General features: G+C 38.8%; 1 protein-coding gene across 1 annotated transcript; it reads right to left on the bottom strand.

The window, feature by feature from the left end:
• Nucleotides 1–6,037: 6,037 nt before the first annotated feature.
• On the bottom strand, nucleotides 6,038–6,804 carry LOC136279597 (uncharacterized). Its single transcript, XM_066163535.1, has 2 exons — nucleotides 6,664–6,804; nucleotides 6,038–6,331 (listed from the first exon to the last, which is right to left on the bottom strand). Exons 1-2 carry the CDS (start codon nucleotides 6,802–6,804, stop codon nucleotides 6,038–6,040), a joined length of 435 nt encoding a protein of 144 aa, XP_066019632.1.
• Between the last annotated feature and the right edge of the window lie 4,494 nt (nucleotides 6,805–11,298).

Genomic DNA, 11,298 nt, shown 5'->3' with positions numbered 1-11,298 from the left:
CGCGCGCCTATGTATGATTCCTAATGCATTATTTTTTGTAGGTGGGTGGTGTAGGTGGTTGTAGATGGTTTTAGGTCGTTCCTTGTTTTAGTACCTACCTAGAAATTTTACAAATTTCCATACAGTTTCTTATATTATTTGGACGCCATTATGGACGAAATGCGCAAGCGCGGCCGCTATCTTGTCCAATATTTCTGCCAATGTTGCTGTCGTTAGGATTAAATTCTCCCAAACCTGATAATTTCAAAGCAAAATGCGTAAACAGCATTAGTACTTAAACATCTGCGTAATTTTAATGAAGAATAAACCACTAGGTGGAAAAAATTAAATGAAAACAAAACTTTCCACCCAGGAGAGAAGATTCCGCCATGTTTACACTTATTTTTTAAAATTACATGCGGTCTTATTGCTACATGGTCTTTGCTCTTTTGTGTTGCTCTTTGCTACATGGTCTTTTAAAAGACCATAAAAAGGCACTATGTCCATATTTAGATGTTTTTGGCGGGAACTTTCGGGGCTCGCAAAAAATGGCTCCGGCTCGTCAAAAAAGGCTCAGGCTCGCAGGCTCGCAGGCTCGCACAGTAGCATCCCCCAATTCAGTCGGATCATGTGTACTATAGGTGACCGATACATCGGCCGATATATCGGTCGATTGTCGACCGAATATAGGTCGGCTATCGGTCGATTATCGGTCGACAGTCGACCGACTATCGGTCGATAGTCGACCGATATATCGGCCGACAGTCGACCGATATAGTCTTAAACCATCGATACTCGACCGATACATGACCGATACTTGACCGATACTTGACCGACACTTGACCGATACTTGACCGACACTTGACCGATACTTGACCGACACTTGACCGATACTTGACCGACACCTGACCGATACTTGACCGATACACGACCGGTACATGACTGATACTTGACCGATACATGACCGATACTTCACCGATACTTGACCGATACTTGACTGACACTTGACCGATACTTGACCGACACTTCACCGATGCTTCACTGATACTTGGCCAATAATTCATTGCCCCCCCCCCCCCGGGGGGAGGGGCCAATAATTCATTGTCCCCCCCGGTGGGAAGGGTTTATTCCACGATAAAAGATATAAAACTCTAATAAGTTATACGAATACCTCGTAATTTAGATGTAAATTGCGTGTCTGGAATCCAATTTTAAATTTCTCTTGTGCCGGCCATGGCGCGTGTCGTCTCCGGCAGTAAATTCCAAGTCCTTACTGCGGCGAAGTAACGAAGAGACCTTAGACCATGTTTTGTACATCTTACTTTAGGTATAAAAGCATATTTGTGCCCCTTTAATTATGATTCGTGTTCTTTACTTGAAATGAATTAGCTATAGTGGTGGGTGTTTCCTTTTGAAAACATCTGTCTATCGTAATTAACATATCTTGGGTGAGACGACCCTTCAATGTATTATGTAAACCAATCAAATTGAGCATTCTTACTTACGGACGGGTCTTTGCTATAAATACATGTCATACCTAAGTGCACGGTTCTTTACCCTCTCTAGTTTTTCAAGTATATTCAACCTATTGACTTTGCCTGTTACTTTTCCGGAGATAGATGCGGTGTGAGAATTAAGGATCTGTGTTCACTTACAGTAGATCAAAATTATGAGGTCTACAACGCACGATGTTTATTGCGTTGGAGACTTACTACACCCTTTTCAAAGGTTAGGTTATATTTGGTTTTATTATCTGTGCTTTGGAAGCTTATTTCATTGGACAATGAATGGCATTTTAGCTTTTTTTTCCGCCGCTGCTGTCATTATTCTTTAAAAAAAGTGTCACCGTCTGTCGATAAAGAGCACACAATTCGATTATTTAAAGGGTTAAAAACCTCGAGTTTGAGATATAACGGCAAACGGGTCGTCGGTAGAGTGAACTCGCAATACTTCAAGCCGCACTCATAAAGTTTTGATTTCTAATTCATTCTATATCAAGCACGTGTTTTTAGTAAACGTCAAAACACTTCTAACCCTGTTTGTTCCCATTGGACCGCGAGTAAGGAAATTTTATTTTCCGATGATGTAGTCTTCCACCGTTCTTAAAAAAGGGTTTTTTACGTACCTGTAATAAATTCAAACATTGCAATAGTCTAGCACACTCGAGTTATTTTACGCGAGGTATTTTGAGCATTTGACGTCATTTTCCCTAATTATCAACCAATATCGACAATTTGATCGTAGTAGCACTTTAAAAACATTACTTTTCCTCTACACTTCTGGAGGTGGAAGTCTACGAGAAGTTTCCATTTACCCACTTTATCGTAATCATTGGTCATTTGTGTCCTTTTAATTTGTCCCCTTTGCTTTCCCAGAGAAAGTCATATAGCAGGGTATTGATTTCCTTATGTGCACCCTGATGCGTTGGAAGAGAGATTAAAACATGTACAATTTGGGATACTGCCAAAGCTTTTATGATCGTGATTTTACCTAGAAGAGTAAGTCTCCTAGCAGACCAGCTGTTTAGGATGTTTTTACCCACTCAATTTTTTCTGAAAAAAATAGCATCGCCAGAACACATCAAAACGCTTTAAAGGTAGTGCAAAATGCGATGGAAAATTTGGAGCTATGCGATGTTTGGAGAATTTTTAATCCAAATAGCAAGAGGTTTATCTGGAAGCAAAGACAGCCAGATATTCATTGCAGACTTGATTTCGTTTTAGTAAGTCAAACTACAGTACTTACCCGCTTATAAGAATCTCAGTTCTCAGTTCTAAATGTATTTGTAGGGTGTACTCATGTGAATTCTAATTAAAAAACCAGCATGTAAATAATACCGTTTTTCATTTATTATTTATACCAAATTTAGAGATTTTTATAGTTCATACATGTTTAAGTTCACTATTCTTGAGAGTCATTTCTTTCATCTTTGCCTGAAGATCTTTTAGGTTCATTTTCTAAAATAAGAACCTGTTTCAAATTTAGGCTAAATAGGTTCTTATGTAAAGGGGGTCTAAATTGATATTTTTAGGCTAAAAGGTTCTTGAATTCTAGGTTCTTATAAGCGGATTAGTACTGTATTTCGGATAGGTGGGTGCCGCGGAGTTCCCTATTTAAGGATAAAAAAAAATTGATACCGTTGTTGAGGCCCAAACCCCCCAAAAAGACGCCCTATTCTAGGTAAAATAACAATAATAAAAAAAACAAACAAACAACGGCTGACCTCGCACTGCAAAAAGAAGTCTTTATAAAATCGCTTTGCTTATGAGTTTAACCGCCTAGTTCAGTTTCATTTGCTTTTCGTTTAGCTGAGCAATTACACACTGCAATTTTAGCTGATACCATTAAAGTGGATCCCATTACCGACATAAACTGGAGAGTTAATATTGGTAACGTTGTACAAGCAATATAACGTTGAGGCCCCGTTAGAGCTATTAGAGCTAAGGAATAATAATTATTTAAGGTATATTGGATAAAGGGCAGCATGACATCAGGGATAAAGCATAAGCCGGGTAGTTTTAGGAATAATGGAAATACGTTAAGGTACAACAATTACACAAGAGCGGCCAACTTTACAATGTATTTTTCCATTACCAAATCGGAACATATATCGAAAAAACCTCGCACTCTTTCTTAGCCTATTTTCTTCTGAGCGATATGGTCAGTAGGTGAACCTATACTTAGCCGGTACTTGACCGATACTTGACCGATACTTGGCCGATACTTGACCGATGCTTGACCGATACTTGACCGATACTTGACCGATACATGACCGATACTTGACCGTTACTTGACCGATACTTGACCGATACTTGACCGATACTTGACCGATACTTGACCGATACTTGACCGGCAGTTGATCGCTACATATCGGCCGATGCATCGGCTGACAGTCGGTCGATATATCGACCGAGGCCGATATGTCGACCGAGGCCACCTATAGTACACCTGATCCATTCAGTTCGTAACGAGAGCTCTGCAACACTTCTGTTTTATCTTCTCACTCTTAAATTAAAACATAAAACTTAATTATTTACAGGCGGGTTAAGGAGGAAATTAAAAGTGGATATATGTTACATAAAGAGAAACCCCTTCCAATAAAAATAAAGCAGAAGCATATTACGTACGTGTCTTTGCTTCAGAAGAAAGCTGTAATAGGTATTTTTTAAGCAATTACCTACATAATTATGTAAACCGGGTGCAATATACGGTCGTAAAAGCAATCATTTTATTCTAACCTTCTTCCTTCAAGGGTGCCTTGTATATCAAATATATCAAGTTCAGTACCTCCAGAGTCATAAACCGGGCTTTTGGCGCTACAAAATAATAAAATAATCAACGCGTTACGGCAGGCCAATTTATGGAGAGTCGATCAATTAAATATAGTTTCCTAAAACCATATGGAAAGTTTAAAATGTGCTTCACTTGTGCTACATATACAGATTTATCGTTCTAAATTACTGATGAAATTCCGAGACTGTGACTCAATTGATTCAAAAGAAAATATCCAAATATCGCCCCATATAAGGTAATCCAGATTCCGGAATCCAGAAAATGTTTTCTTGCGGAATCCGGAATACCGGGCATTGGAATCCAGAATCCAGCTTTTAGAATCCAGACCGCAGACCACATAGACCGTGCAGACCACGTAGACCGTGCAGACCACGTAGACCGCGCTTTGTTCTCTGGAGAATTTCGACTGTTACAGCTCTCGAGACACTGACAAATTAATTCATGACCAATCACTCAATTGGAGTAGAAGACTGATTGGTAGTTACTGAGTAGGGGACTTTGGCCATGTCAGTATCGACTGACATGGCCAAAGTCCCCTACTCAGTAACTACCAATCACTCTTCTACTCCGATTCAAAAACCTTCCTTGTAAAGTTCGATTTTAGCCTGCAGCAATTTCTTTCCTGTAAAGTTTTTTGGGCTGTCGTGTGAAGATCCTGGTTATCATTTGCTTTATTCACACAGCACATTCCTTACCTCTAAATCAGCGTCACGGTCCAGACAAATTACATCTTGCCGTGTGGGGCTAATCTGCACGAGCTCGAAAAACTTGACCCCGCGATTTTGTTTTGCCAGATAACGTGACCTCAAAAGAACCTCGTAAAATTTTGCTATATGGTGTCAAAATGTTACCAAAAGAGTAAGGAAAAGGTGTACACACCTTAATCAAATGTAAATCACAGTTTAAAAAAAGCAAACATAAAAGTTGCACAACCTGCTTGGTCTGCACGGTCTGCATGGTTTGTAGTCTGCATTTTATAATGACCAATGCAACCACTGTAGAGTGCAGTTCACTCACGTTGTCGATGGGTATGTAAATTTAGAGGGACTAAAGAGATTGTTTACATAACAACAGCGCTGCAAATCCCACAGGATTTGCTTGGTTTCCAACACGGCGACAGACCACACATTTCCAATTACGATAAACTTTGAATATATATATATATATACATATATATATATATGTATGTATATATATATATATGTATGTATATATATATATATATATATATATATGAATATTTATGGCTGCAAGAGGTCTATTTCTAAGTCAAAATTTTGGCATTTAAACAAACTTTTGATCATCTTTGATATTTGGCACTCAGAATAACAAAACTTAAGATTTCATAAGGCATCATATCTCAGTGCAAATATAATAAGATATTACCAGATTTAAGGGTCAAACAGGAAAGTATCAGCAGGCCACCTTAGACCTTTGGAATCATTGCTCTGGAGAATTCATTGCCAATATAAGATGACTTGACTTGACTAACCTTATAAAGAAGAAAAGGAAGTATTGAAAAGAGAATTTATTATTCTTGGTAAATTACTGTGTAAATGCAGATCTTTTGCAGTTTTGCAAAGGGATAAGTATAGTTGAGTTGGTTGAACACCGTTTTAGGTGCAATCATAATGTCAAACATCTACACCAATAAGCTTTTCTTAGTCATAGTCTGCGATTTATTTGCGAGATACACAGAGTGTTATTAAAATTATATTTCAGTTTTAATTTTTTGGCAATACTATGGTTTTTGTTCAAAAGGAGATTAATTAATTCTGTCTTGCATAGGTCTTCCAGTTTCTCTGATGTACACCTTGCCGCATTCACAGGGAATCCCGTAAACTACGCCATATTGTTTAGCCGGGTCAACTGCGTCTTTTGTTCGTACAAACTGAAATCTTAGCATAGTCTCCAACTTGAAAACGGTGGGTATGCCTTGTTGTTGTAGGCAACAGCGAAGCTGTTCGGACAGACCTTTGACATAAGGTAAAACTGCAGTAGCTTTGAAATCATTGATGGGTTTGGCACTGTTGTTTGGTTTTCTGGTCTTGGTAAGTTTCTGCAAGAGAGAAAAAGGATAACCATTAGAAACCAGAAAAGATGACAAATGTTTTTTCTCCTCGGAGATGACAGAGGGTTTTGTTAAGAGACGTTTGGCGCGCTTGTAAAGGGACTTAACAATGCTGCGTTTTACTGATTGAGGGCGGTGTCAATCATACGCTAAGTATTGATTAGTGTGCATGGGCTTCCTGTATACGCTGATGGTGAGGCGGCCGTCAGGTTCTCTTAAAACTGCGGTGTCTAGGAAAGTGAGTTTTTTGCTTTCTCTGTCTCCATGATGAACTAGATGGAAGGCTGCTGGTTGTTTAGATACTGTGAGAAGTCATCTACATTTTCGCGGTCCAGGATGGTAAAGGTATTGTCCATGTAGCGTTTCCAGATCCTAGGCTGGTAGAATGATGTAGTTATCGCTTGTTCTTCGGAACTCTCCATGTAGAGGTTAGCAATAACAGCGGAAACTGGACTCTCCATGGCGGCGCCATCTTTTTGCTCGTAAATCGATCCGTTATACTGGAAGTATGTGGATCTCAATATGAATGTCTAAAGATCAGTGATCTGTGCAGGCGTTAACGTGGTGCAGTCTGCAAGGCTAGGGTTGTTCTCGAGTTTCTGCAGTGCGACTTATACAGTGGCATCGATAGGAACATCGGTAAACAGCGACTCTATGTCGAAAGATACCATGATCTCGTTGTCTAAGATTGTCTCATTGCTGATGGTGGATACGAAGTGAGCTGAATTACAGCTTCACCCTGACAACATCAACAGGGATAGTGGAATGGAAATTCCAGAAGCGTGGATGCCCACGATAAAATAACACAGCAACAGGAGCGCTATGCAACAGCGGACCGCCGAGGGAAAAAAGATGAAACGGCAAGGATCAAAATGCACCAATGAGAGCTGTTGAAAAACAACTAATCACAGCAGAGCATCATGCTTTATAAGATCACGCATGACCAGTCAACCTCATCACCTGTAGAAGACTAGCAGTATCCAGTCAAACTGTCTCAATCTACATCACACGTGACTACATTGTGAGACAAACGAAAAACTTAGCTTTTATTGATAGGGAAATATTTTCGAGCTGTTTTGTTGACAGTTCTCCATGAAGTCAATTTTGGATTAAAAAAATTGACCACCTTTTCTTATTCGAAACAATGTTATGTTGTGCTAAAACAACATTTTAGTCCAACAGTTATTTACAAATTAAAAATGATGAGCAATGATTTGAACTATTAGTTCTTTTGATACTGCTAAATCACTTGAAGAATCTCGAGGAACCTGAATGAAAGAAATGTGGTTTGCCTCTTCAGATTTGCCAAAATGATGTGGAATGAATGGACATTGGACTCAAGAGATGGACAGTCTCAATAGGTATTCTTGGAAGAAAAATCTATCCCTTTATTTGCTGTAATATATTTCTTGTAATTATCAAATGTTTCTATGGAAATATGAATAGTCAAACATGCATTCACACAAAATGTCCTTCAATTACAAAATCCGCTATTGAAGTCATTCCTAGAAAATGAAATGCAGAAATTAGGAGCAAACCAGAAACTAAATTCTGGAATGATTTGTGTTTTGGAATCCGGAATCTGCATAGGTAGAATCTTGAATCCAGCACCTGGAATCCAGAATCTACAGTGTGGAATCCAGAATCTAATACTGTCCTGGATTACCTTACATGGGGCGTCAACTAGGTTACAGAAATGGTTCACGAATTGTAAACTGATAGTGTGTTAACAAAACCTCCCTAACTTATGGCGCCGATACGATTTTTTCGTTCATAACCACTTATGAAATACCGAGGCTGTACCTCAACAGAAAATATCCAAGAAGATTACAGAAACGGACTCTCGAATTCAAAAACTGTAAACAACATTATTTACGCTAACCATGTGCTTACCAGCGAGCTTGTGGGCTCAAATTGCCAAGACCCAGTTTAATTACACGATCAAAGTTTTGAACCACCGCTTATGTTTAAATAGCGCCTGATTGGCCAGTTATTTTTACCTTTTCACGTCTCAAAATACCATCTGCGTTTTCTCCGATGAATTTGAAGGGCTTATCAGAATAGTTCTGTTTTAAACAGTTCTATACGTTTTAATCCGGTATGGAATCAGATGAATTCATTGATTTTGTAGATTCCGAGGCAGTAAACACTTCTGGATCGGTTGGTGCTAAAGAGGAACGCGAAAATCCTTGCGAGCATTTCGAAAAAACAATTCATGCAACAATTCTTTTTAATTGAAGTTTGCCATCATTGTTAAATAGGACCTAGGGTCAGTTGAAGTTTCCTGCCCGTGGAGAGGAACTTGCGCTCGAAAGACTGGTTGAGGTTGTTGTCCATGCAAAGCAGCAAATAAGAATTGTAACGCAAACTGTCAGTGTCGCTGACGTTCCTGCAATGAAGTGACTAAACTTAAAATATCGAAACGTCCCGAAGTCCGACATTTTTCCATATTTCTCTTCGAAATCCAAAAAATATTTCTACGAAAATGTTCTACCTTTCTTCACAATCCTCAAGTGCTTCCAGGCAGCCTAAAATTTCGAAGTTGATGTTTCTTGCTAACCCTGTACACAGGGTACGAAGTCATCCAAGCGCTTGACACTTAAAAACTTTTCAATGACAGGGCAGGACACGGTCCTCAAATAACTCCATATTTCTCTTTGAAATATACCAATAATTCGTTGGAAAATATTCTACCTTCATTTACAATCCTCAAGCACTTCTAGAAAGTAAAAAAATGTAGTGATTTATGCCAATTAACGATGGCGACAAGTAGGCGCACCATGTACATTTCATAGTCGCTATCAAGTAAATTTTGCCGAAAATGTTCTACCTTTCTTCACAATCCTCAAGTGCTTCCAGGCAGCCTAAAATTTCGAAGTTGATGTTTCTTGCTAACCCTGTACACAGGGTACGAAGTCATCCAAGCACTTGACACTTAAAAACTTTTCAATGACAGGGCAGGACACGGTCCTCAAATAACTCCATATTTCTCTTTGAAATATACCAATAATTCGTTGGAAAATATTCTACCTTCATTTACAATCCTCAAGCACTTCTAGAAAGTAAAAAAATGTAGTGATTTATGCCAATTAACGATGGCGACAAGTAGGCGCACCATGTACATTTCATAGTCGCTATCAAGTAAATTTTGCCGAAAATGTTCTACCTTTCTTCACAATCCTCAAGTGCTTCCAGGCAGCCTAAAATTTCGAAGTTGATGTTTCTTGCTAACCCTGTACACAGGGTACGAAGTCATCCAAGCGCTTGACACTTAAAAACTTTTCAATGACAGGGCAGGACACGGTCCTCAAATAACTCCATATTTCTCTTTGAAATATACCAATAATTCGTTGGAAAATATTCTACTTTCATTTACAATCCTCAAGCACTTCTAGAAAGTAAAAAAATGTAGTGATTTATGCTAATTAACGATGGCGACAAGTAGGCGCACCATGTACATTTCATAGTCGCTATCAAGTAAATTTTGCCGGACTTTGAGTTCGTCTCAAGATAGAGCAACACAAATACACAAGGAAATTTTTACAGTAACTTTATAACTATCCTTTGGTCTTTTAAAAGCTTGAAGCTCAGTAGATTGTGTCATATCGGTCATTGTTAAAACTGTCTTTGTTTTGATGCTACTTTTCGACATAGGAAAAGTATGTCGGACAAAACTATTCACCAAAAAATAAATATTTCTTTGGCAGCTTCAAAAAAGACAATAATTAAGTTTAGATGATAAAGCAAAGGATTATGTTCACAGAAATACCGTAGGTCTAGTACATTCGTTACATGAGGTCACACAACTCGGGTAATATTCACGGTGAAAATTTGCATATTTAAGCGGTCGAACGAAAAAAGTCATTTCTCGAAAACTAAAATATATTTTCGAAAAAAAACTACACCACAATTATTAGAACATATTGGGCTAAAAATATGAAAGTAGGAGAGAAAACAAATTTTGGCCACAATATTTCAAATTTGTTCGATAGATGCTGACATCCTCTCTTAAGCCTTTTGAGAAACTCAATTTTTTAGAACTTTTTTTAAATCAACAACTTCCATCAGTAGGCAACTCAGTTCCAGAAGAAACAATTTGAAGCTCTTCTCTAACGAGACCATACTTTGTACCATCTTTCAGATTGTAGAAAACTGGCTCTCCTTTATTCACAAGTGGTCACTTGATATTGAAGACATTCAGAGACCACATTGGATCTGTGGCTCGCCTTTGACCACCTTCCAGCTCACCGGTGGCAAAGGAATATCTCATATTCTTTGAAGAGTCGAGTCTCTTTTCCTTTTCTCCGATGAATTTGAAGGGCTTATCAGAATTTCTTCCAACTGGTCTTAAATAAGTCGTTGAACTCTTCACGTCAACCACCTTCTCTTCGATTGCTTCAACAGGCTTCTTTCCAGCCAACCCGGTCACTTCGCTATTCAAAGCTGAAACAACTTCTGGAATCCTTTTCACCCATTCGGTTGATCTCTTTTCCTCTTCATCTCTGGAATACAGTGGAAAGTGAAGAGACGTTCAGCTAAAATTCAAGAGGTTCGGCAGCCTTGAATCTACTTCTAGGATCAACAACTGTCAATGCATACTTATGCAATTTTTTTCCTCTCGGAAGTCTGTCAGGGAAGGAATAGAAGATCAGCTTGATTAACTGCATTTGGAAATTCAACATCAAAAGTTGGTCTCGGGATACGCTTCAGGGCAGGCAAATAAATCTGTCAGATGGGTTGCTTGATCGGCCAAAGCTTTGCAACGTCCTCAGACTCCTCCTTTAGCCAACCCCTTAAAAGCAGGCAATCCCTTCCAAAAGCCTTTGAGGCCATAATAAACTCTTGAAAGTTTTCTTTCCATTTTGAACTAATACACCAAAAACGACTGGCAGCCATTCCCAACCGGTAATCATTCCGAGATCTCTCTCTTTACCATGAAGTTATCGTTCAAGTCC

Source organism: Pocillopora verrucosa, chromosome 3 (genome assembly GCF_036669915.1).
Source record: "Pocillopora verrucosa isolate sample1 chromosome 3, ASM3666991v2, whole genome shotgun sequence".
NCBI classification, from domain to species: Eukaryota; Metazoa; Cnidaria; class Anthozoa; order Scleractinia; family Pocilloporidae; genus Pocillopora; species Pocillopora verrucosa.
Note: the sequence above shows the minus strand (reverse complement) of the source record. Positions and strands in the feature narration are given on the sequence as shown.